Source organism: Epargyreus clarus, unplaced genomic scaffold (genome assembly GCF_041222505.1).
Source record: "Epargyreus clarus isolate Ecla_fem2 unplaced genomic scaffold, WU_Ecla_fem_2.2 ptg000019l, whole genome shotgun sequence".
NCBI classification, from domain to species: domain Eukaryota; kingdom Metazoa; phylum Arthropoda; class Insecta; order Lepidoptera; family Hesperiidae; genus Epargyreus; species Epargyreus clarus.
The window spans coordinates 14,831,343-14,859,144 of NW_027332227.1; the positions used below are offsets into that span (position 1 = coordinate 14,831,343).

The following is a 27,802-nucleotide window of genomic DNA, read 5'->3' on the forward strand; positions in this document are numbered from 1 at the left end:
CTGGTTTAATCGTTAAACTGGATTCCATATAGTGTTTTCTATTTACTACAGTATTATCGTTCTATCCAGTCATCACTACGTAGTGTTTTGATAGTATCGAACCAGTACCTATCAGTCGTTGTAAAGTCATAAAAACGGTCTTAATAAGATATGTCCAAATTATATTTATAACACATAATCGATGAACGTTTTCATATCCTAATTACTGTAAAGACATATTTCATTTTTGTTAGCGATCATACGAATAAACAAGTTCGTTTGTACATACTAAAATACCTAAAAACACAATTAATTGTCGTTGATGTATCGAACTTAAGCAAAATGCATTTTCATATATTGCGGCTACGTTGTAAATGAATAGGTGAGAAACTGGTCTGGCTTTATCAACGTTTAGCAGATATTTTTATTACCAATTGATATACCTAATATCAGCAATAATTAAATAAAAAACTTTATGGAATTCCTGGACTTGTAACATGTAATGCCTGATTCTACAGCCCGCCTGCGAAGTGATCGATTGTCGATTGACATATATTTTTATAAACATATAAACAGCTATTATAAAGCAAGAACTTTATGAAATTCCTAGACGTTACATGATATGCCTGATTGCACCACTCGCCTGCGATATGTACGCGAATGGCCATAACACGTGACCCCATGAACTGGTCCGGTTGGTCTTCGACGCTTTGAATTTACATTTCAAATTGCGTAATGACGTGTGGGTGGTCCATTTTATATGCGTTTTGTTTGCGTCCATATTGTAGAGAACCCTGAAATATGCAGTAAATAAAACGGTTCTAGCACCACCGTTATGGTAAAACTCAGTGCACGTCAGAATATCACATATTTTATCTTTTTTTTTTATAATATATGAGTAGCAGACGAGCATGCAGTCCACCTAGTGGTAATTGCCTACTGCCGCCCATGGACATCTGTAATCAACCCCAGATAGGATTAGATATTCCTGAGTTCCTGAGGACTAAGCTGGAATGTCCCAGAAAAGTGTGTCTCCTTTACCATCTTTAAACCCTTTAAACCAGAACACAGCAGCGTTTAACACTGATGTTATGAGGCAGAAATGAGTGTGCCAAATATGTAGTGTAGGTAGTAGGATAGTAGTATTTTAGTAATTTTTATAGCACAATTAATATAAATAGAACTTATAGGATGATAATAAAGTACGAAAAACACTATATTTTCGTCGGTAATTCAGAAGTCCGCGGGTCCCCCTGAAATCGCTTTAGGATCAGGTGTTTCCAATATTTATAGTAATTCCAGTTGCCGACTAAAACAGCCTTCGGAAGAGAAATGTATGTACTATATTTTTGCAATGTTTTTGTAAGTTTGCAGTTGCAGAGTTGATATTAATTAGCTTTCGTTTATATTTGCAATATGCAGTTCACGACAAGTCATTACTTATTCTGATTTTTTAAATTGGTGTTTAAATCTTTTATCGTAATATTTCTCGTTCGCAAATATCCAATCCCATAAATGTTTTTTAATTATTTTTCCTGTCTATGAGACTTTTACTCATTTGGTTTCATTTTATGATTTTAGGGACGTATCTAGGTACATTATGGAACAAAATAAAGTCTATTTTAATAGTTAACTAAAAAAAAAAGCAATCAAAAATACTTTTTGTAGAATTGCTGCTAGCAACATGGAAGTTGTATAGTATTGATTTCCTATTATCTCTTAGTACGAGTAACGAGATAGAGCGATAAGATAGTCGAAAATAGATACGTATGTTTCATAGGCACGTGCCCCATGTGACCTAGACATAGCTAGATAGCCTTGTTCGTTACTAGGAGTTACTATTGGGTTACCTTCTTAAAGCGTTCTTCAGATATATTAATGTCGTATAATGACAATAACGATAGCACCGGCATCCGAAACTGTTGTAAAATTTTTGGTCACGAAAAAAATGATCTAAAATAGTAATTTGTAGCTAAATCCTTCGTTAGTTTACAGCGGGAACATCATCGCAATGTCTATCCTGCCTTACAACATAGGAGCAGCTGTGTTCTGGTCTGAGAGCAGGACATTTACTTAGGAGGTGTTCCAATCTTATTTCTGGATAATTATGCGTGTTCATTGGTGACAATTGCCATTTATCATCAGATAGTTTTTAAGATAATAGAACCCTTTATGGATCGACTCTAGCGGCACGCCACACCTATTTCTGTGTTAAGCGCTACTATGTTCCGATTTGACGGTTGTGATATGGGAGACTTGTTCGAGGCGTTCCAATTTAAGGGAATCCAACCTTAAGAAGAACTTTAATCTTATCCGAGGTTGACATGGGCCATGGGCGGCAGTAATCACTTACACAGATGGACTGCATAAAAGATGTTCAAATTACATACATACATTTGTATGTAAGAGACTGCTTACGTCATCACATGAATGGTGTGTGTGTGACCACTAGTCTCGGACCCCAAACTCGGATATCCTGCAGAAGGGACGAGTGTATCTATAACTAAAGTGAACTATACCCGCTTACAATAAGCCACAATGAATTCAATGAATGATATTGGCAAATCGAATGATGACGGTATGCTATTGTTCTTTAATGAATTGAAGTGATGTTACTATGAACTCTGTTGGTGGGAAAATATTGTGAAAATGTTTACAAGGTTTGGAAGGACAGGAAATATATTAATAGATGTATTGACGAAATGTAAGAAGTAATCTTATTAATCACGTGTTATGTTTGCTAATCTAAGCGCTTAAAAACGATTTCAGTGATTTTTTGCAAGTGTGTTTAGTTATTTCCAGCTTGAAAGTTAAGATAATTTTATATTGGTGGCGCTGTTGTCGATATCCATATTCTTCGTAACAAAATGACGTCATCTATCCATTACTATTTATGAAAACATACATACGAGTAAATAGATTTACATGAAACGGAGAGCCGTGTATGACTTTGTAAATACTATTTTAGTTCTATCACCCTTAAACTATCCCTCGCTTGTTCTCTATCATCATCATCATCCCCGACCCATTATTGTCCCACGGCTGGGCACGGATCTTCTGTCATAATGAGAAGGATGAGGTCACCGTGCTGGCCAAGTGCGTATTAGTAGACTTCACATACCTTTGAGAATATTTTTTTATAAATCTCTTAGGTATGCAGGCTTCATCACGATGTTTTCCTTCACCATTTTAGCAAGTGATAATTAATTTCTAATACGCACATAATTTCGAAAAAATCAGAGGTGCGTGCCTGGGATTTGAACCCGGCCCCTCGATCGAGAGGCCGAGTTTTTTAACCACTAGGCTATCACTGCCTTGTTCTCTATACTAAACGAGAAACCTATACAAATCTGTCATATAATTATTAAATCATATATTGAAACTACTTACAGCTACTATGATAGATACGTTTATATAATCGAATCATATCTAGCCATGATAATGACATACCATTATAACGATAAGGAGTCAATCACTTGGAGACGAGGACGAGTGTGTAATTACGGAACTAATTAGGATGCGGAACTTTTATATAATGTGTGACTAATCGCGGTAATACCGGTCGGAGACGCAGGGGATCCGGGTTTGATCTCCGGTCAAACAGGAATCGCAATGTTATAGAAATGCTGCATGTTTCTGCTTAATACGCGTTAAGAGTAAGCAGAATTAAGCGTTGCTGTGTTGTGATTTGAAGAGGGAGACTTAGCAAAGGCGTTCCAACTTAGTTCTCAAGGGTAGCAACACATCTGTCGTCAATTTCAGATTGGGGGATTTCAGGGGTGTTATTTGATTTGGAGTTGATTACAGATGTCCATGGGCGGTAGCCACTTACCATCAAGTCGACTGCATGCTTGTTTGCTACTTGCTATATTGTATTAAAACTAGTACTTCGTACTTCGTAGTTCCTCTAAAATTATCTTGATATAGTTCGCGCCAAGCTGCTAGTCCGCCCTGAAGTTGTTGCGAGCAGTGTTGTCATACAATTTGCTATGGTGAGGCGATTCATTTCTATATTCAGAGCGGACCAGCAGTTTTATGCGCACTATACCACTAGTATCAAGTACTCTAAATCATTAATTATTCACACTTAAATGAAACGAAACAACTTAGTGTTAGTTATAACGATGATATTGCATTAAAAGTACTTGATATTTCATCACAATGTTAGTAGTCAGCACTTGTCAGGTTTCGCGCCATACCGGGCATGAGTTAGAGATTTTCTAGAATTTTCTATTCTGAAAGTAATCTTTAAAGATCGGGTTCGTTATTCGACTGGAGCAACTTTACCGCTGTATCTATTTCTGCCTTGCGACAATAGTGTAAAGCGCTGCTGTGTTATGGTTTGAAGGGAAGGTATTTTGATGGAGCATTCTAATTTAGTCCTCAAGAATAGCAACGTACTTGTGGCCGATCTCAGGCTCTAAGGTCTTCAATACTCCAATATTGTTTTAGGGATTGCTAATAGGTTTCTAAGAGGGACTGTAACTTAATACTTGGTGGACTTCAATCAACTATGCGGGGTCCATTTCGTATAATGGAAACCAAATAGATTATCGGAGTTTATTGCCCTATAAAAAGGTTAATTGCGATAACACAATTAAGTGATGGAAATCATCCGTAGCGTGAGGATTTAATAGATTTCTGTAATTGGGCTTAGTGCGTAGGTAAGCCTCTTATTTGTTATTGTTCTATGTCGGTTAAGTAGCTATTAGTTCGTACTTTATTATACTTAAGCAATTAGTTTTTAATGTATACTTACTGATTTTATTTTGCTTAAAAAACTTTTCGGTGGGAGGGTAACAAGAAACTTTATAATATAGAATTAAAGAAAATAAAAAAATACATGCAGCCGAATATAGAACCTCCTCCATTTCGAAGTCAGTTAAGCCGATGTCCGTGCAGTCCACCTGATGATAAGTGGCTATTGCAGCCCATGAACATACGTGATCGACGTAGATATAGGTTCTACCTGAGCTAGGCCACCGATTCCCTGCTATCCCTTAGTATTAAGTTAGAATGTGTCGTGCAAATGTGAAATTCTTGGAAATACCGAATACCGATTTTATTTGGTGTGACGTTAGACATACCTTCTTGGAAATGCAGTGAGAGGCACGAGATGTGCTCTTGTTATATTTAATTCAATAGCTGTGCAATATTTCATGAGTTCAGAATTTAGACAAACCTGACAATACCGACCTCTTGTATGGCGTTTTGATATTGTACGTACAATATGTTTAGACATCCATTACCATATTGCACTTAAATGATCCATTTTAATAATTTAGGAGATTGCGTAACATTTTTTTTATTCTTGAGTAGGTGCATTGTAGACTTATTTAACATGGAATCATTTTATTTATATGTATGGACATGTTTTATTTTTTATAAGAAAGTAACAAAAGGTCTTAGAGTTCATATATTGGTGCTAGAAGGGATCTCAGTCGTGACTGATTTCAAAATTATGTATGTGTTAGATATTATTATTTTATTTTATTTATAAATTTTTGTACACGGAAAAGTAATTAATAGCAAACATTATAGAGATACAGTACAAAGGACTGCTTATTTTACTACTTAATCATGTACGTTTATAATTTATTATTAGTCAAATTTTCTATAAAATATCAACTTACAAACATCGAAGCATACCTACCGTACAGACTAAATAGTTTCCTAGTTTCCTTCGTTATACCTCTCAGTACTAGTCATATGAGATTTGGTAGAGCGAAGGTGGTAGAACCCTTTGTGGTCCGACTCCAGCGGCACCACCGCCACACCTATTTCTACCTAATAACAGCAGTGTTAGGTGCTGCTGTGTTCCGGTTTGAAGGGTGTGGTAAGGGAGACAGACTTTTCGAGGCGTTCCAGCTTAGTCCTCAGGGGTAGCGGCGCATCTGTGGCCGACTTCAGGTAGGAATATCTAATCCTATCTGGGATTGATTACAGATGTCCATGGGCGGCAGTAGCCACTTACCATCAGGTGGACTGTATGCTCGTCTGCTACTCCTATACTATAAAAAAAAAAACAAGAGCGCCTAGTATTAACATAGGTTTTTTGTCATCATCTTGACCCACGGCCCGCCCCACAAGGATAGTGTTGTGTTGATGACGACCATGATATACACAAATGTATTGTGCAAATTTTGTATAAATAATTTTAAAGATAAATTATTATTGATTTAATTTCAAACGAACGATACAAATTCAAAAAACGATATAATTTCAACGAACCTATATGTTGGTATTTTTTATTAAGGCCTTGCTCAATAATATATAATTAAACGTGTTCCTATTATCGTAGGTTAATTGCCAGTAATTATATGTAGTACTAGCTTTTTCCCGAGGCTTCGCTTGCGTTAAATATAGATCAGCTTATAAATTTGATCTTTAAACTTTGTTGTATGATTTATTGTTTTCAGTGAACACGTGTAAGTTTCTGGCACTCAATAATCTCGAACAGGCAACATAGCTGCCCATGAGAAAAACATGGGGTGCTCAAATGTATTCCTGCCACTTTCTGAGTTTGTCCCTGAGACTTGTTGATTGATATTGCACATGCCAACTTCAGTGAAAACTGGCGTCTCTTGCACTGGAACGGCAAATTGTCTGGTATGATAGGTATTCGGGGAATCAACACTCTCTCGCCTTTGAGCTGCCCCCGTGAGTATAGTTGCTTTCACAATGTTTCTTCACGATATAGGTATGCAGAGAAGTGATTGGATCCCCTTTCTGATAAAGGTATCCTATCTGTATATGAAATTGCATTAAAATCTGTTCAGAAGTTGACACACAAACATCCAAACTTTTACATTTATGGTATTAGTAGAATTTTGAGGCCAATAACGTTTGAGCCGCACGCAGAAGTTGTCAGTAGTTTCACTTTTGATGTAAAATATAAATTTCAATGACATTAGTCAAAGAAATAAACATTTTTTTTATTATTTATATTTTAAAGCATAAAACAAACAGTAATGTTAGTTCTTAAACCTACGATTAAATGAGTTTCCTTTTTTTTCTATTTCTTCAATAAATTGTAAAATACTAGAGTTGATGTATTTGATGTGATATATTTTAAACCACAAACTATTGACGGTTTTAAGTTTTAAAGGTAACATGTTTACGATACTATATTAAATTCAGTAGTTTTAAAAATTTGCCAAACAAGTAGAGGAAAATGACTACAGGAAATAGCTGATTGTATTGAGCAAATGTGCTCATAAGCGTCAGTTGGAAATTTCGGAATCACCGGACTTGTTGATAGTGAAATCCGGATTGAACTGGTTTTGGTGGTTATAGTTTCCGAATCATAACATTTACATCACCCGCGGGCAATAACAAAACGGGCACGTGATAGGGTGAACGTACTTATGTAAGAACAATAGTTGAATAATACTTCGCGTGATTTTACGATACGGTAGTTTGATAAACTTGTAAACAGTAGCGTCCTCTGTCGGTTCTTTGTAAATATTTACTTTATTAAGGAATACAGTTAGTATTATATTAAAATTAGTTAGTTCAATTATATTAAAAACTCAAGTAAACCACGATTAAGTAAGTCACGATTCGCTGTTGCTCAATCTGATATTATTTATAATTAGGGAAGTATATTTTCTGTCCCAGTTCTGTGTTAACTATATGTTAAAAACACACTTAAGTAGAAATGCAACGTCGTGTAAAAAATCTATCGAATATGTCCAATACTCTTCGAGTTATGTGAACGCAGACGGAAGTTGAATTTTCATACGAAGATAGTATGTATAATAATAAAAGAGTATAATATTATGTTATGTCATCGATATTCGATATGATTTAACAGCCACATTCATATTGAAAAATAATTTACCGTATTATCAATGTATGCACATTTGCTTAGCCAACAGGAACATGTTTGTTGAACAAGAACTGTCCGTCAAAGAAATTTATATCACGTGCTTTTATATTTATCGTACAGATTTGTAATCAGTTGTACAATTATTTAATTAAATTGTTCGAACGGTTATTAAGTAGACTTTTAAATATGTTCACTCATTCAAAGTACATCAATGTACTGATTGGATAGTCAGTCAATAAATTTATGATTTGGATGAAAAGATGAAGAATGACTAAGTGGAATAAACTATTTCTATCACGTGTATGTAATAGTATAGTCCGCGCCAAACTACTAGGCCGCTCTGAAATTGTTGCGAGCAGGTGTAGTCATACAATTGCTATGGCGATGCAATTCATTTCATTATTCAGAGCGAACTAGCAGTTTTACGCAGATTATAATAGTAATAATTGTTATAGCATTATCAAGAGTTATGAAAATTGGTAACCATAAAGAATGATTACTCAAAATGTTTCATTCGTCAACGAGTTCGCTAAATTATTTCACTTAAATCATTTTGAAATACTTACCGAAACACCTCCTGGTGAAAATTGTCATTTGGATTCGACCTGACCGATATTTGGGACGTTCACCCTGAAATCTACTCAAACGACAGTTACCTTAAATGCTTGAGAAATAAAGGTGAGTATTGATGTCCATAGAGATGGCTTATGGCCTCGTCACGTGTGCACAATGTTTATAAAGTCAACCATAGTGCTCTTGTGTTTATAAACTAAAGCGTCTTGAATTTGCCTGTCTAATATATTATCGGACAGGATATCCGTACATCAAAGGCGAATTCAGTCTATCGAGTCGATCACAGTTGATATATTTATTTATTCAATCATTTTATCTTTATCTCTCTGCCAATCAAAGAATGCAATATGGCTTATTCACTTATGTGTACTCTTCAATGTTTATCTATCCAAATATAGCACCGAAATCGTTAAAGATTTATTGCGACAGCATCACTGACACACCTCTTTATTACCTGCTCTAAAGTAAACGGAATGAAGTCTGTCGTCAGTTTTACGTTACTGTGTTTTGGTTTGAACGGTGCGGTAAGGCAAACTTTCTTCTATAATTATAGGTTTTGTGGTCGATGTATAACATATTTCAACTTAGTCCTCTGAGGATGTATTCCCGTCTGTTATAGACTTCTTTTCATGTTATTCAACGCTTTCTTAAGTCGTGTAAGGAAGAAGTAACGAAAGCGCTATAAATAGTTTGTTCTTCATTCTGATACTTCACTGGTAGATAGTGGTATTTGTAGTAACTATAAAAGAGTGACCCACCGCCTGTAATTTAATACTAATGATTAAAAATAATAATAGGTAATCACTAGAGGATAATAATGTTATCCCCATGTATTAACTTAAACCCCCAGTCTACTCTGCATTTCGTTCGTAGTCGGACCTATAGCAAAATAAATCCTTTCAATCTAATATAGCCTACCATCATTTAAACCTCTACATTGACTGTTAGCACATACTCGTACCTTACATTTGAAGGGTCGTGCAATTTGTGTATTTTATACGTATATTATTTTTTTGTTATAGTCACGTGTCCAATTCGTGTAACCATTATCTTATATTATTCATAATTATAGTAATTTAAGGCCGTCGTAAACTAAAGTTTACACGTGGAAATGTTACATTGTAAAAAAGTATATTTATACATTACGAATACATAATCTTTCCTTTGGGAAGTCGGTTAAAATGATTTTGTATTTATGGAAATCAAAATACATATAGATACAATATGGACATAATCGTATTGCATCCACCCCAATTATTACGTGGTAACGTTAGATTGTATAATATGATTTTGTGGGTATCGGCACACATACTCGTATCATATTGGCACAAAAACAATTCCAATATGAATAGTCATAATCATATTGCTCAGTCCCGATTAATTTCACTTCATATTGCAAGAACCTTATTTAATGTGGTTACATGAAGAACGTACGCTTATTTCTGCCTCTAACAATCCACGTGAGAGCAGCGTAATGGAGAACTGGAGGGCGAGAGCTGTGCCCAGCAGTTGTAACTTGTACATAATACGGATGATTTCCTTACTGATGATACGTGGATAATTTCTGCTCTTAATTTTTTTTTCTAATGTGTTCCATTTTATCAAAGCAAAGTAAATCTTGCTAATGTAATTCAAACTCAAATTTACATTAAGACATTCCACGTATGCAAAATAGTAGGTAGGCATTTCATGATTGAATAATACTGCTGATTGTTCTATCGTCTTATGTTGGTATGTATATAGGTCTGATAGGTGCAGGTTGGTCACCTGACCTTTATCTAGATTATAATAATCCAAGATGTTCTCCAAGGTAAAGTTTGATGAAGTAGGTCGCCCACTTCGTGTGAATGGCAAATGGTCACGCAGCCAGTCCGGGTTCTACTGTTTGAAGTTTGTGACCGAAATGTTTGCCAAACATGTTTTTATAGGAAAAAAATACATCGAGGTTTTTCTAAATGTGTGCATAGAATCCGTCACACACACGTCATTTTTGTTATTGATGTATGAGTGTATATGTCCAGTGCACATGCAATAGTACAAATTCTATGTAAGTTATGTAATAATCTTTATCGGAAATTCGGAACTCAGACAATAAGGTAAACATTACCTCTGCAACATAATATGGAAACATCCGGAAATTCTGCCGATTTGTGTAGGATATACTTGTTACGAACATTGTATATGCAAATCATGCTGATTGCGTTCAGTAAAGTGGAAGTGGTCCAGAATCTCGGAATAGTCGTTACATAGTAGGTACCATTTAAATACGAGGGTGCGTTTTTAAGTCCGCGGAATGGCAGGGTTGGAGGGGGATAGCGGGCTCGTTAAGGGCGGTACGTGTTAAGTGACTCATAAATAGTATAAATATAAAGTTTTATCACAATTACATCATTAGTTTTAAAACTATCGACAATTAAACAACTCAATGCGGAAGAAAATTGGAAGTATGGAGAAAATCGAGCATCGCGCCGTTATAAAGTTCCTTACCAAGCAAGGAAAGTCTGTGCAAATCATAATGGAAGAGATGTCATCGGTTTACGGGGACTCTTGCCCTGGAAAAACGATGGTTCACAAGTGGAACAACCTTTTTAAGCAAGGCAGGGATTCACTTGAAGACGACCCACGACCAGGACGGTCTGTTGAGGTGACCATTCCGGAAACGATAGCGGAAGGCGAAAAATTAGTACTGGAAGATGCTCGGCTAAAGAAGAAACAGCTTGCAGAAATGGTTGGAGTATCGGATACAACCATTTTTAAAATTCTGTATGACCATCTTGGCATGACTAAGGTCAGCGCGCGGTGGGTGCCGAGAATGCTCACGCCGCCTCAGAAACAACAGCGCGTTGAATGTTCCCGTGCGTTTTTGAACCTCTGTGGAGAAGATAAGGATATTGTACGGAATCGAATTGTTACTGGAGATGAAACTTGGGTTCACCATTATGAACCTGAGTCTAAACAAGACTCCATGCAGTGGCATAAAAAGGGTACAGCACCTCCTAAAAAGTTTAAGGTGTCACAATCGCCCGGCAAACTCATGGCGACAGTCTTTTGGGATGCAGAAGGAATTTTGTTAATAGATTACAAAGATAAAGGTGTCTCTATAACCGGAGAATATTACGCAACAATCTTGGAGCGGTTAAAAGAAGCCATCAAAGAAAAAAGACGAGGAAAATTATCCAGAGGTGTCCTGCTGTTGCACGACAATGCGCCCGTACACAAGAGCCGTATTGCACTGGCTGCCCTGCATAAGGTGGGCTTTGATATTTTAAATCACCCACCCTATAGTCCAGACCTGGCTCCCAGCGATTATTATCTCTTTCCAAAAATGAAAAAAGAGCTTCGTGGAAAGAAATTTTCTACAGACGAAGAAGTAAAGGACGCAATTTCCTTGTATTTTTCCGACAAGGACAAAACATTTTTTTATGAGGGTTTAAATAAGTTAATACAAAGATCTGAAAAATGCATTCGTCTTGCAGGAGAATATGTAGAAAAAGAAAAATAATTTTGACATTTTATTTTCGCTCCTTGTCCCTCATTCCGCGAACTTAAAAACGTACCCTCGTAGTTACCATTCGTAACATTTTATTTTTTAATACGTCACTCATAGTCACACAAGTGCAAGTTTTGCTTAATGCAATAAGTATTCGGCAAGACATTGCATTAGTTTTTTATTTGAGTTTTGCAGGGTTGTTATAGAGCTGTGTGACCAGTACCGAAACTTTCGGATATCCGAAATAAAACCGTATCCGAAACTGTAACCGAATCCAATACAAAATTTTCCAATAATTGCCAATGACACATACAGAAGTCGCGAGCATTTCTTTGTAAATAAAATAAAAAATACCGATTTATATATTTTTTTACTTTAATAATTCCTTGAAAAAGATATTCGATTTCCGTGACTGAAATTAACCGAAACTATTGGATAATCCGAAATAATTTTATAACCGTATCTATCTATCCGTACCAGCAACTGATATAATATTATTCGTATCTATATCTGAAATTTCACATCCATGACATCACTAGAGTATTGCATACAGGAATATCGCGTCCGCACCTTTACACAAAGAGTCTCCATGCTTTATAAAATAAAATATGCCATTTACATAATCGTGTTTTAAAAAATATATGAAACTATGTAACGTGTTCGTTATCGAGCTATCGGCGTGTTTCCTATCGATCGTGTCTCATTCATTCGAATTGAGCGATGATAGGGCGCTGATAACGGGAAATGTTTCCACGACACATTTGAAATAGCGAGTAATGTACACGTTAACGTTATACGGAAGGAATGGAAGATAAGCTTAAATAATTTACTGTTTAAAGTACAAAACGTATGCTACTGTAAATCTTCCTCTCCTCACAAATTCGTCACTCTTAAAACACTAGGTACACACTAGTGCGTTTAATGCTATTATTGGGAAGAGGTGCTACCTCCTCAGGAGAATCTCGAAGTTCTATCATGTTTTGGTACGTAAAACCTTGTAGTAGGTTTTGCGACCGATTTATATTTCCAATTAAATTCAAGGATCCATTACGCATATTAGTCGTTACCTCTGATGGACGCTACCTATTACCCCTTCAGAGGATTGGAATAATTTCTCCCTTCCCCGGTTTATTTAGTTAGTTTAGTCTATGTTGTACGTAACGTAAATATTTAACCCTTTTTCAAGTAACGTATTTGTTATTCATTGTGCTTTTTGCATTCTTAAAAATGGACATATTTTGAACGGAAAAAAGAATATCGTAAATACCTTCGTTTAAAGTTCAGTTGAATTACATTGATACTGTAACTGCGTATGGCAAGTTAGTGTCGCCTAATTTATATTTTTGCACAATCATTATGAGAAGTAATCTGGTCTCAACAACTGTTCGGTTACACAATTACAGTTAGGCAATCTAGATCTGCCAAGCAATCAGATACATGACTTGTAGATTTATTCAATTATTTCATGTTTTCAGGGAGTAATTCATTACGCAGTTCCCAGAATCTTGAAAGATTCTGTACGTTCATGGATACTTTTTTTTATAAAGCTAGTTATTATACGTAAATATTCCTTTGACCTTTCTTATGTCTACATTTGTTATTGGATTTGAGCATATCCGCATACTCTATCTTTTACGGGGCATTTTAAGTTTTTCGAAGAAATTGTTTGGATATACCTATTTAAAATGTTGCTCACTGGAAAGTCCTATTGAAGAATTCAATAATTTCATTTAAATATGACCATTCCCAAGATTAATTGGAATAAAATCCATTTACCTTTTCGTGTATTCGTGTAAACAGGTAAAAAGTTTTTTTTAATTGTAAGAGACAATAAAGGGAAAAGTTGGGTGAAAAAATAAGATACTTCAGCCTATACCTACTTAAATCATTATAGAAAATATGTAAAACATTATAAAACGTTCTTATGCATTAAACACCTTCGAATTTTGGTCACTGCATCAATGTCAAACCACCAAGGTTCACTCACAGCTGCGTTTGAATAATTCATTAATCTAATTCACGTTGCAAGATTGGCCGTAGAAGAATATTTATCTCGGCCGTAGAAAAACAAAAACAAAATTCAAAATGGTGGTCGTATTTATGAATTATTTAGTGAGCAAAGAACAAATGAACATACGTAAACATATAAAAAATAAAACGATTTAGCACTTCTTGTGATGAATTTGACTAGTTAAATCTGTATTATTATTTGCTTTAAGTTTTTGTTTGTTGTTTTTTCTTTGGCCGAATCCAATTATGGCGCACGTATTTTTAATTTACATTACAGTGCAAATGCAGGGAATTGTTAACGTTTGTATTAAATTTCGCAGTTTTTTTTTATTTACGACGAAACAATAAAAAAAACAATATTTTTTTAATTTTAAATGACGTAAATATAATTGTATTCCAAGTAGAATTAGATAAATAAACTAAATTTAAAAAATGATTTATATCAGTTATGGTTTTGTTTTTGTGAAACCCAAACTAAAAAAATATCATTTCATCCACAATTAAATTACCTTTTCTTAATTATATTATTACCTATAATGATCATACTTAGGTATATTGTTAAATAGGTTTTTATCTGTATTGTTTGGTAAATTAAAATTGCAATTAGCTGCAGTTTTAAAATTAATTGCCGTATTAAATATATGCGTGTTTAATTATTTAAGTGCTACATGCATTTGTAATGAGTTTTTGGAACTAATGATTACACTAATAAATAATTGCGGTTAGCTTGTTTAAGTACTATGTATTTAAAATTAATCTTTGATTCTCTGTAATGTACCAATATGATGCCAATTGCAGACTTCCTAGATGTAAGAAATTAATTATAAAAAATCTTTGATTTGTATGTATTCCAAAGATTAGCATAGTATATGTTAGTATTTCTATAGAAAGTGTAAATGATAGTATGTTAAATGATGTGTGTTGTTCCAGTTATCTGGTGTCGGGTGACGCGGACGGCAAGTGCTACATCTGGGACTGGAAGACCACGAAGCTGTACAAGAAGTGGAAGGCGCACGACGGCGTGTGCATCTCCGCGCTGTGGCACCCGCACGAGCCCAGCCGCCTGCTCACCGCGGGCTGGGACGGCGTCATCAAGTACTGGGACTAGGGAATCAAACGACAACCTCAGTGCACCACAAGTTTAATTTCCCTACCGTCAACCACAAACCATAAATATACAACGCAAATAAACTATACAATATTAACATCTTGTCATTTCAATTCTCCTAATCTACCGTCCACCGCGGGGGCGCTACGCGACCAGCATGGGGTACTTGCGCGGCTCGTCGTGGGCGAACTCCGCGCGGTACTCCCGGCTGCACTCGCGGCACGCCCCGTTCACCGTGAACTGATTAAAGCTTATGTCGTTCTCGTGGAACGCCTCGATGAGCGCCGCCACCAGCTCGTCCACCATCGCGGGCGTGTGGTGCGGGCCCGGCGCGAACCGCAGCCGCTCCGTGCCGCGCGCCACCGTCGGGTGGTTGATGGCCTGCACGTAGTGGCCGCGCCGCATCAGCGAGTCCGCCACGCGCGCCACCGTCGCCGCGCCCGCGATCGGCACCGGCACGATGTGGCTCACCGACGGCAGCTGCGGCAGCCCCGCCACCAGCAGCGACAGCTTCAGGTAGCGCACCACCGCCTGGTGCCGCGCGCGCAGGTCGCGGCCCTCCTCGCCCGCCAGCAGCCGCACGGCCGCCAGCGAGCCCGCCAGCGTGGCCGGCGGCAGCGCCGTCGTGAAGATGAAGCCGGGCGCGAACGACCGCACCGTGTCCACGAGCAGCGACGAGCCGGCGATGTAGCCGCCCACGTTGCCGTACGCCTTGCCCAGCGTGCCCGACACGATGTCGATCATGTGCTGAACCCCGCGCTCCTCGGCGATTCCGGCCCCGTGCTTTCCATACAGGCCCACCGCGTGAACTTCATCGACGAAGGTCAGCGCTCCGTACTCGTGAGCGATATTGCACATCTCCTCCAGCGGACAGATGGCTCCGCTCATTGAATGAACGGTCTCGAACACGACTAGCTTCGGAACGCCCTCCGGGGATGCAGCCAGCAACTCCCTCAGGTGGTTGGGATCGTTGTGCCGGAAGATGTGCTTGGGGGCGCGGCTGTTTCGGATGCCCTGAATCATGGAGGCGTGGTTGCCCGCGTCCGAGTAGACGATGCAGCCGGGCAGGATGCGGGCGAGCGTGGAGAGCGTGGCGTCGTTGGCCACGAAGCAGGAGCTGAAGACGAGCGCGGAGGGCTTGTCGTGCAAGCGCGCCAACTCGGACTCGAGGCGTTCGATGAGCGGGGAGTTGCCGGCGATGTTGCGCGTGCCGCCCGCGCCGGTGCCGTGCGCGCGCGCGGCGGCCACGGCGGCGTCCTGCACGGCGGGGTGGCGCGAGGCCCCCAGGTAGTCGTTGGCGCACCACACCGTCACGCGCCGCGCCGCCGCGCCCTCCAGCGCGGCGGGGTAGGCGCCGTCCGCCGCCAGCCGCGCCACCTTGCGAAACACGCGATACGAGTGCTCCCGCTTCTTGGCCTCGATCTGCTCCGAGAAGAACTTCTCGTAGCGGTACGTGGGGCGCGGCTCCGCGATGTCCTCGGACATCTCCTTGGGCGCGACGGCCACGATCGCGTTCTCCTGGATGAACGGGCACTTGGTCTCGTCGATGCCGAGCGACCGGAAGCCCCGCGACACTATCGGGCAGTAGTTCCCGTACTGCTTGAGAAGCGCACTCCCATAGTTCCTCACGAACGCTTGGTTCAACGATCCCAGGAAAGGACAGGGCATTTTATGTAATCGGTGACACCCGCTGCGGTCGAAACACTGAACGTATTATTGTCGTAACAATATTTTGATGTTTTCGTTTCAACGTTGACTCGCACTGTAGCCGAACGTCGCAGGTGTAAAGTTCAACTGGTGGTTCGATTCTTGAGAGCCTTCATTTATAAAGTTCGTGTCGTCATATCGATTACGTCCGTCTAACAAAAATGATTGTATGGAGACTATGAAGAAACTTCATAATACCACGTCCAATTTTTATTTTGATTTCGCAATACTGCAGTGTTGTCATATTCATGAATTAACTTTACCCAAGTTTTTACCTTGTGTTATAACTATTATAATACATAAGGTTTTATAAAACACATAACACTAGGCTTTACCAATTTTGTGAATTTTATTATACACTCATGGATGAAATTACTCATATACATGATTTTTTATCACGAAATAATGATTTAGAAAACACATTTGCCCAAAAGAATTTGCTTGAAATTAGGAAGATTTTTCTTTACACTGCTATTTTATTATCTGTCAAATGACGCGTTCGGATAGTGATACTCATAGAGTTCATAATGTTACTACTACTACATTGGTTATTTAAAACTAAAAATATATATTTAATTTATAATTTTTCTTTTGATTAAATAGAACTAATTTAGGTTTTTCAAATTAATGTAAGATCATTTAATGAGGAAGCTGCATAATAAAAAATTATATTTAAAAATGGGTCGTTTGTGACAGTTGACATTAGGTTGACGTAAGTAAGTCTAAAACAGAATGACAAAAATAATAAAAGTGCGATAGATCGATGAATGTAGTATTCGCGTTATTGTTACCGAAAATATAAGATAAAGTCATGTTCCCACTGGCTAATCAATTAGAATTGCGAAAAGTTGCCATTTCTAGCCTAGTAACGTGCATTTACTTACCGATAATAATTACGTTCATATCTTACAAGGGGCTGCTGTATTCCGTCGGAAATGGATCCTCATTCTACATTCTCGCCCTTATCTTTTATGCTGAGTTCTTGAAGTCGTTCTACTTAAACTCGAGCTTCAGTAATGATCAAACGAAGAGGAACAAGGCGAGTAAGAACACAGTGAGGGATATATTGAAGGCGTTGGTGTTCTTACTGGGAGTGATGTTTTGTTTCTTCGTGGGGATAATACTGTTCGGAGCGCCGGTGCTGGACTGCCACGAAGAGACGCTGATGTTGTCGGGGTTACTGACCCTGTTAGCGGTGTTTCCCTTGGTCGCGCACGCCGGAATGGAGTCATCAATGCAACTGTTATTCAGAGTGAAGAAGTTTCCCAAGGACAGTGTGATGTCGATGCTGGTTTACAACGCGACCATGGCAGTAATTGGAGCGTGGGTAGGAGCGGTTGTTATCCCTCTAGACTGGAACACACCATGGCAGAAGTGGCCAATACCATGCTACCTCGGAGCTATCGGAGGGTACTTATTAGCTAATGTCTATAATGTTTTAAGCATTCCCTTGATGTCTGCTGTAAATAAGTATCCGGCATTAAATTATTTTGTGTCCGTCTTTAATAAATTCGATGTCACGAAGTAGATGAATAGTTTCGTGAAACAGTATTATTAATGTGTTTATACCTATTTACGATTATAAGTTATTTGGCATAACATTGCATTTGTTTATATTAAATGATATTATCAACTACTGTGTATTTGATTTATGTTTTGAATGTTGTCATATTGTATTGAAAAACAAAATCTGAAAAACTACACCAAAATCATAATCTCACAAATGCTTAAATCGAATTCACAAATACTGTTGTATTTGATTGGTTGGTTAGATTGATCGGTTGGTATTGTAATGATGTTGCAGGCAGGTTCGAGTTAGAGGCGTGTTGATTTGATGAACTCTTTATTGTTACTCTCTTAATACTAAGCTTAACCTAACTTATATAATTAGGAGTCTTACGCACACTACAGTCCACATAGAACTGCTAGTCCACTCTGTATATAGAAATGAATCGCATCACCATAGCAAATTGTATTACAACATCTGCTACCAATAACTTCAGAGGGGACTAGCAGTTTGGCGCGGACTATAATTGAAGTGACATGACACAACTTACAATGATAAGGCAAGTTTCATTGTTTATATGCTAAAAAAATTGTAGCTACTCATTTTAGTCAACAGTCTCCTATTGTTAGATCCTATTCTTATGCTATGAAAGATTCTTTGATGTGTATTTTTTGATGAAATAATTTTTGTCTAACATATGAGACAACCATCTTAATGCTAGGCGTAATATATCAGTTATCAGCTCCCAGGTATAACTACAGTTCCACATAAAATTGGCTACAGATTTCTGCAGGCGGCAGTCACCATGTAGCATCACTACAAAAAAAATTAATTAAGTAATTTTTTATTGTACTATTTTTAAAGCCCGTCATAAATTTTTAATGAATAAGGGTTTAAAAACAAGTTTTTATTTGTACTAAAATGAAAAGTGTAAAAGTATGTGTAGACATGTACGCACATAAGAAGTTATGTAGCGACTTCCTGCTACTCACACAGGGGTTTTAAAAAATCCAAAATAATGAATATATATTATCGCCATACCTTACCTTCATACACCATTTGTTAGAGTAGTATTATTTTCATTGATAATTTCAATATAAAGTGATTAATTACAAAAAATATTGAATTTTGAAAAGTTACACTAAGAACACGTTAATTGATGAACTCAAAATTACTCAAGTTTTTTAATAGATGGCAGCGTATTATATGCACGGCGTTTAGCATCCTCGCTACGTTCGGGCGCTAACTTCACGCCGTGCAATAATAGGCTACTTAGGCCACACGTATCGTAATGTACCTACTATTATTTAATTTGCAACCAACTTTCTTTTTGCAGCAATAGCATGTAGTCCACCTGATGATAAGTGGCTACTCCATGGGTGTTGGTAGGGGGTATTTTATATTATGGTTCATTAGATATTGTCAAACCTGAGAAGTAAGCCTGAGAATGCCTCGAAGCATGTCTCTCGTACTACATCCTACAAACCTGAGCACAATAGCGCTTAACCCCGCTGTTATTATGCAAAAATAGGTGTGGCGCTTGTACCGCCGGAGTCGAACCGCAATGGGTTACCAACTTCATGGTGTTGACTAACACCCGTTGGTTTAAATAAGAAATATAAATATAAAATATGTATATTAATATTTCTTTAACAGTAATCTTTCAATTCAGAAAATTATATGGTCCAGCTAGAACAGTCTCTGGTGGAGAGTAGACATGAAGTATATTTCTTTTAATTATTCAACTGTCAGGGGTTAAGTGGTACGATTACATCATGATGTCTTAAATGGATAGATGGTTTGGAAATTGAAGGAAACAAATTTATAGTAAATTAATAATTTTATTTTGTGTTTGTTAAATATTTACATAGCCTATTCAATGCTCTATTTTTAATAAAATATGAAACTTAACCAATTTGCTTCATCACATTGTTCAAATAACTCCTAAATTTAGCATTCTATAAAATTACTTTTATAGAACATCTACCTTTTGCCACCACAACCTAACACATCTCAACAGCAATAAACTTTGCGAAAAGAAGGCTATAATATATAGAAAATAACAATTTCTTCACATCTAAGGCCTTTTATTATTAAATTTAGATGTATATGATAACTAATAATAGTAGCAAGATGGACCTCAATTTCTCATATCAAGATGTATGAATAAATTGCTGTTAATAACATTAACAAACTATTATTTAATAGAATGAATTACAATATAAGTAGGTCTCCTGCTAATACTACAGTTATCAGTTTATACAACACACACACAACTTTACAAACGAAGTTAACATTGAAGACGTTGCAAAAAAGAATTCTCAAATTCTCTTATATATTTTACAAATATTTAAATTGTAACTTTTATGTCACTTATAACAACATTGCATAAAATACTACCTATACGATGCTAACCAATCGGTAACCACACAAACACACATCCCGTGTTACAACGCAACGCGTCCACACCAAAGCGGATAGTCAGCCGCAGACTGTCAGCAAGTTACAATGTTACATTTCTATTTCATATTTAACTTTCGTTCAAACAAAATCAACAATCCGCCACTACACTATGCCAAGTCCAATTCAATTAGCATAACGTTCACACCGGGATCTATCAGGCAGCGGCTGACTATACGTGCTGGGCTGAAGGCGCATTTCCTATTTATTATTCAAATACTAAAAATGGTGGCACATGATGGTTGGAAAAGTAAAGAAAATATCTGTATGCAGTTTACAAAATATCTTGATTCTTGACAATGTTATAAAACGATATCTAGGAAAATAAAAGTGTAACAATTTAAATTTCGATGGTCCAAAGTTACTGTAATTGCAAATGTCTATAATAGTTACTTTTACTCAAATGGAATATTAAAAATACTTTTTCTATTGAGGATTACACATTCTATAAAACTATTATTTGTATATATAAGTACTGATGGCACGCATTCCCGCTAGCGTGTGATTGCTAAGTTCGATTTGGCAGTGTACATATCTCACTTGGCATTATATCTACGGATTCAAAAAACGCTTTTCTACAAAAATTGGCTTTATATGAAAAAGGCATGGCCACATATAAGCTACTTGTGACGAATTTTGATTTCAAAAATTTATCTTAAATGTAATTCTGTAACATACGTATTGCCGTTATAATTACAATTTTTGATCAATTATATTTTAATTGCAGTGTAGTCACACCTTAATCATTACATATTGCAAACCTTCGGGTACAAACCCTTTGCAAATTCTTAAAAAACCTTGTTTTCTACATTTATTGGTGTTAATTATTAACAGCATATTTACAATGTTGAACAGTAAGCCCTATAACAATTCTCAATTATTAATAATTAAATAATTATCAAAGCACCTTTAAAACATAGGTACTATAAGGTAGTCACTCCTTTATACACATGGACAAAGCGTTTACTATAATTATTATTCCATTAAAATGATCGGTTACAAAAACTTCTAAATGTTTCCTTAAAATAAAAACATTACTACTACGGAAATTATGTTGTTTCTTAAAATTACCCTGTCGTGGGATAGACTTTAGGTAAAAAAAGGCAAAATCGATGAAGATCATTACAAATAGTTTTCGATATAATAAAGATAAAAGGTTATAATATTTCAGTAGAATTACGATTTTTAATACTAACTAAATGTACTTGGTTTAAATGTATTTATAAAGAATGGTTGTATTATTGGGATTGCTTTAACTAAAATAATTTCAGTCTAAAACCACAAAGATTTGAGGATCATACAGGTAATAGAAGCACAAACAAGATCCAACAGATAAAATAGATCACAAAATTGAGGAATGACGTTCGCAAGCGAAATACATGTTACAGTAACATCGAGAATCATTTTTATTATGACATTATACTTAGGTAATATAAAAATGCACTGCTAATACTAAATTACACGTTATAATTTCAACAAACATTTTTATTAGTGGAATTTCTAGTTTTAAACATCATAAGGGCTCTATTCTACACGTAAAGGCCGTACCACACAACACGAGTCGAAACACCTTCCGATTTCCATTACATTACATGAATGAGTTCTATTAAATAAAGGTCTATGCCAATATGAAGTGCAATATTAATTAAGCATTTACCTGGCTTAATTTTGATACTAGAGTATGATTCGAAATACTTATTTACTAGAAACTCCAGTCAGCTGATCATAAGATTTTCCAATCGTCTTATTTTGCTTACTCTCCTCATATCCCTTCTATACGTTCTAACTAGCTATTAAAACTTTGCCTACATTTTTCTATACAATCCACAACATTAAACTTTGAAATCTTGAACAAATAGATCTTTGATATGTTTCTAAAACATTTTCTAACATTAGAAACAAACTTTTAGACCAGATGTAAATGTTGAATAATAATTTGTAATATTAGTACTTATTTTAATTTATGACTTTTATTATAATTTATAAATACTTATAAATATGTATAATCTCCAATTACGCAATTAGGCAAAAAGCTTATCCAGACGAACCACTCCCAAATCTCCAATAAATTCAATTCGATTTACACTCTACCTACTTCCTACTGACCTACAGGGCTCACAACCTTCTAGAAATTCCACTAACATTACAATAACGAACAGCAGCCAAATGTCGAATGTTTGCTTCTTGCCCAAAAATAAATAAAAAAAGTAGATCGAATTTTTAAAGTAATATTAATTTTAACCCGAAAAACATATACTTCCTATTTAGACATAAATAGGTAAAAAGGATCGATGTAATTTTTTTCACTTTGAAAAAAATCTTAGAAAATCATTTCAAATGATTTGGTTTACGTTAAAATTTCTTTATTCATTTGGACAAGAAGTGAAAATTCAAAATTTGCTCAATGTTGCCATCTCGCATTAGTGGTATCAACGCTACCATTTTTATACAACTGCATTTATCTAAAAATCAATTCCTTATATTACAGGCGATAACAATCAACGATATTATTTGGCAGATTTATCCATTCTGAATATGTATTAGGTACTATTTAACAAGTTATACTGGTATATAAATAGAATTTCTTTTATATAAACGGTTTATTTTTGTCTAGTTTATGTCTATGTAATGTATATTAAAAGATAATTCAGATATTCTCGTAACGTGTGCAGTACGAGTGGCAACATGGCGCCGCGTAACAACAGTGCGTACAGCTAGGGGGGGGGGGGGGCCTTACGTGTTATTGGTGTCCGGTTGGAAGTAGTGCAGACCGTTTATCTGAGGAAAAACCGAAAAGAACCGAGATTATACAACTTGGGATAAAATCAGAATAGGGTTTTTAAATATTTCTTTTTGACCGTTTATAAGCTATTAATACTACATGTACATGGGGTATTCGTTTGCCCATATCTTCATAGAAATGGTGCAGAGAATTTGTAATAAAATATTCAGATAGAGGTGGTTGGCCGTCTTACAAGTATCACAATACATGTTTTTACTAAGTTTTACTCGTAACTATGTTTCCTTTGTTACTTTTCAAATCAAATAGACATGGTAGTGGTATCTTTGTGATTCCTCCGGTGGCACCACTGCCATACCTCATAACAGCAGTGTTAAGCGATGCTGTGTTTTGCTTTGAAGGGTGTGGTAATGGAGACATACTTTTTCGAGGCGTTCTGGCTTAGGCTTCAGGGGTAGCGACGCATCTGTGGCCGACCACAAGTAGGAATATTTATCCCATCTGGACTTGGTTACAGATATCTACGGGCAGCAGTAGCACTTACCATCACGTGAACAGCATGCTTATCTGCTACTCCAGAGTCGAACCGTGAAGGGATCCACCACATTTGCTACAGTGTTGTTAATACGTGTAGTAACTGACCGTCATGTCGTACTCGGTGACGAAGGCGGGCACCTCGAGCTGGTCGCGCGGCATGACGGAGTAGAGGAACTCCACGCCCGGCAGCGACTGCACCTTCGCCTTGATGGCCGGCGCCATGAACGTCGTGAACCACCACGTCATCATCTGGAATAGTCGACCTTCGGATTTAGGTATCTAACAACTTCAACAAGTCCTAGTGCAAATAAAAGCATTGGCGACACCTCTGGTGTTTTAAATGTCCATAGGCGACGATTAATACTTTCCATCAGGTAGCCCGTCTGGTTTATCTTTATGTATGCTTATAAAAAAACAATTAAAAAAATAAGGGCTAAAAAGAACATTACGACAGGGCGTCTCAACATCCTACGACGCTATGGCGTATCGTGTGTATAGGTTTACCTTCGTAGACCCAAACTACTATTTTACGCACGAAATGAAGCCTTTATCAAAAATTGTTAAAACGATGCACATATGTAACTGGCGTAGAGAAATTTTCAGTCCGTGAAACTCTTTAACAACTATTTATTCTATATCTTCTGAAATTAAATCGGAGTATTGAATAACACTTCAATCATATCTACATGTGGGTTAGAGTGCAAGTTATGTACTCACTTTTGTCCAAAACGTGGGATGTACAATGTAGAAAGCTTTCAAATTCTTCTTATATCTGAAATAGGTAAAGAAATAGTTTAAGGTATATATTTTTAATTACATATATACCTACTTACAACATAAAAACAAACCTCTGATCTGCTAAGCATAGGTATGCAATTGTTACTTGTAATGTTGAGTAGGTATGACCTTATGACTAAAGAGTACGAATCACTCTAATGACTAATGTGTTAATTAAAATATATACTTAAACATTTGTTAACTTTAATACATTTTTAAATTAAAGTAATTATCATAAGTGATCAGTTAAAATTTAATTTTGATTACGTATATTAAAAACATAATAAAGTTATTAACTTTCATTCATTTGATATTTTTTTTTTATTTTTACCACATTTATTATATATATTTTTAAAACATAATTCATTCATTCATTCATAATACTAAGACATCACTACACATCCCACACGTGACTATTATAACATAGTAGTAATTTTATTTCGCCGAAAATAAAATGTATTTTCACATTAGCTTATAAAATGAATATAAATAAACGTCAGATCAAATAATAAACAGGGCTATGTACGTCCATGTAACTTATCTATAAGTCATACGCAAATTATGACAAAGTATGTGCTTATATGATTTATATTCGTCTATAGCAAACATGAGTCACAGCATGTCATGCGTGATTCAGTGAGATATGAATAATATCTGCAAACAACACTGTAAGGAGATGATTGAATAATTACGACCACTTTCTAATAATACCATATTTAGACTTCAGCAAGAGTAAATGGTATATATATTTTTATATAATATAGGAGTAGCAGACGAGCATGCAGTCCACCTGATGGTAAGTGGCTACTGCCGCTCATGGACATCTGTAATCAACCCCAGATAGAATTAGATTCTTATCTGAGGTCGGCCACAGATGCGCCGCTACCCCTGAGGACTAAGCTGGAACGCCTCGGAAAAGTCTGTCTCCCTTACCACACCCTTCAAACCGAAAGACAGCAGCGCCTAACACTTGTTATTAGGTAGAAATAGGTGTGGCGGTGGTGCTGCCGGAGTCGAACAACAAAGGGTTCTACCACCTTATACGAAATAGACGTAGAAAACGAGTGTGAAGTCTATCTGATGACACGTCAAATAATGTTCGAGTGGAAACTATGAGTTTATTTAACTATATTGAAAGGTAGTAGAATTTTACGTCGTTCAACTCCGGATGCAATATAACACATTTTTCTGTCTTATCACAGCAATGTTAAGTGCTGCTTAACATTGGTGTGATAAGGTGTTCCGGTTTGAAGGGTGTGTTCAGGGAGATGCATTTTTCCGAAGCGTCCCAACTTAGTCCCAACCTGCGGGATGCCACGCATCTGTGGTCAACCTTAGGTAGCAATGCAATCCAATCTTATTTGGGGTCCGTGGTCAGCAGCCACTTACCATCAAATGGCCTGCGCCCATGGGCTGTTGAAGTCACTTATCGAGAAGACTGCATACTTGTTTTCCATTTTTATAAATACATATCGGTACATAATATATGTAAACAAAAAAAATATAAAGTATATTTTTTGAAAGAGTATTTGGTTTGTCTCCGTACATATGAGCACTATGAGGAGTATATTCTGTTAGTTTGTCGGGTTATCCGTTACTCACTTGTAAGGCAGCACGGTGTAGACCTCCTTGAGCCAGGAGAAGGGTGGGTGGTTGTTGGAGGAGGCCAGCGTGTGGAAGTACGCGATCACGTAGTCGCCGCGCACGATCGGGTCCAGCAGCTTGATCAGGTAGAGCAGCGCCTGGAAACCAGTTCTAGGAGTTAGGGATTGCTTGATAAATTAGCCGTCTCCAACGGATAGAGCTTTGGTTACGTTTTGTATCACACCTATTCTATTGGTCGAATTTAGAATAAAACGTTTAGTAATAAATGGTAATTATTTAGAGTAATATTCTCTTCCTTTGGATGTTCCATTCAAAAAAGGGATTTAGCTTTGGATGTCTTGGGAGCGTTTATCCCTTTTTCTGTCATTTAATAAAAAAAATAAAAAAAGTCCCTACTTTTTTGGGATTCGGCGATAAAAGTTTGAAAATGTTGCAGTTGCAACTTCAAACTCAAATTAAAGTGTGAATTAATTATAATTGAAATTCTCTTTCTTAAACAATCAACGATATGTCACCAATATTTAGTTAAGATCTATTTTATTTAAGTCTGCAGTAAAACGTTACTAATGTACATTTCGCCAGCGAAGTAGCTTAAGGCTTAAACCATTCATTTCGGATCCCGCATACAACATAGTTTTAACCAAGATTATGGTACTGTAACATCACCTTAGCTATCTATCACTGGGACGTCTTATCCCCCGGGCGCACATATATTGCGGCAATGTCAACATAAGGGCGGTGGGCAGGAAATTCGGGTCTCGAGGATACCCTCTTTGCCCGGGCAGATCTCAGGTGGTCGAATGCCCCCTAGATTTATAATATTATTCATAATAATATAATGTTATTTAAAACATTATAATGTAATGAACAAGTATCAAAAACAGACCAACCCCGCTGTTAAGTGGATGGTTCGGTACTTGTCGCTCACCTTATCGAGATCGATGTCAGCGATGGGGAACCACTTGCCGATGAAGACGACGACGGGCCGCCCGAGCCGGTCCACGCCGCTCTGGTAAAGGCACCCGATGCCTGATATCTCGCTCAGATCCTCACTGCGCGCCCGACGCAACAGACGCTCATATCTGGAAAGAGGAGAATGACGTTTAATTATTTGGTTCATTTAAAAATAATATCCCTTTTAAGGAGTAGTCATGTAGTAAGTGGTCAGTGTCAGCCATAAACATAATATTATGTAATCAATCCCAGATAGAATTAGTATTCTCGGTCAAGTCGGTTACATATATCTATATATATTTATGTATCATAGATACCCCTGAGGAAAAAGATTCATGTGTACCCTTGCGACACCCTTCTAACCATAAAGGCAGTCCTTGACACTATTGTTATACGATAGAAATATGCCTAGCGATAATCCCTTCTATGTCGAACCATGGAGGGTTCGATCACCTTAGAAGACTTAATAAAACTTTAACATTGACTGTAAGTCAATGTTAGTCAATGTTGGTCACTATTAGTCA

General features: G+C 37.0%; 4 protein-coding genes across 6 annotated transcripts in view; 2 read left to right on the forward strand and 2 right to left on the reverse strand.

The window, feature by feature from the left end:
- LOC140750043 (pre-mRNA-processing factor 17) overlaps window positions 1–15,090 on the forward strand; it is a 36,765-nt gene extending 21,675 nt beyond the window's left edge. Inside the window, exon 11 of the mRNA XM_073083347.1 lies at window positions 14,814–15,090. Within this exon, the coding sequence (XP_072939448.1) occupies window positions 14,814–14,991 (178 nt within the window). The 3' untranslated portion in view covers window positions 14,992–15,090. The remainder of the gene's footprint in view (window positions 1–14,813) is intronic.
- Window positions 15,009–17,149, reverse strand: Alas (5-aminolevulinate synthase). Its single transcript, XM_073083348.1, has one exon. The coding sequence runs from the start codon at window positions 16,657–16,659 to the stop codon at window positions 15,136–15,138; it is 1,524 nt and encodes a 507-aa protein (XP_072939449.1). The 5' UTR covers window positions 16,660–17,149; the 3' UTR covers window positions 15,009–15,135.
- Window positions 17,150–17,418: 269 nt separating this feature from the next.
- Window positions 17,419–18,334, forward strand: PIG-F (phosphatidylinositol glycan anchor biosynthesis class F). The gene has a single exon (XM_073083246.1). It carries the CDS (start codon window positions 17,510–17,512, stop codon window positions 18,224–18,226), a length of 717 nt encoding a protein of 238 aa, XP_072939347.1. The 5' UTR covers window positions 17,419–17,509; the 3' UTR covers window positions 18,227–18,334.
- Window positions 18,335–23,098: 4,764 nt separating this feature from the next.
- The window catches only part of Gdap2 (ganglioside induced differentiation associated protein 2), a 104,608-nt gene continuing 99,904 nt past the window's right edge, over window positions 23,099–27,802 (reverse strand). For all 3 annotated transcript variants that reach the window (XM_073083245.1, XM_073083244.1, XM_073083243.1), the window contains exons 8-12: window positions 27,253–27,406; window positions 26,322–26,461; window positions 24,660–24,714; window positions 24,048–24,191; window positions 23,099–23,443 (exon numbers count right to left, since the gene is read on the reverse strand). In XM_073083245.1, coding sequence (XP_072939346.1) covers window positions 23,399–23,443; window positions 24,048–24,191; window positions 24,660–24,714; window positions 26,322–26,461; window positions 27,253–27,406 — 538 coding nt within the window. In that variant the 3' untranslated portion in view covers window positions 23,099–23,398. The remainder of the gene's footprint in view (window positions 23,444–24,047; window positions 24,192–24,659; window positions 24,715–26,321; window positions 26,462–27,252; window positions 27,407–27,802) is intronic.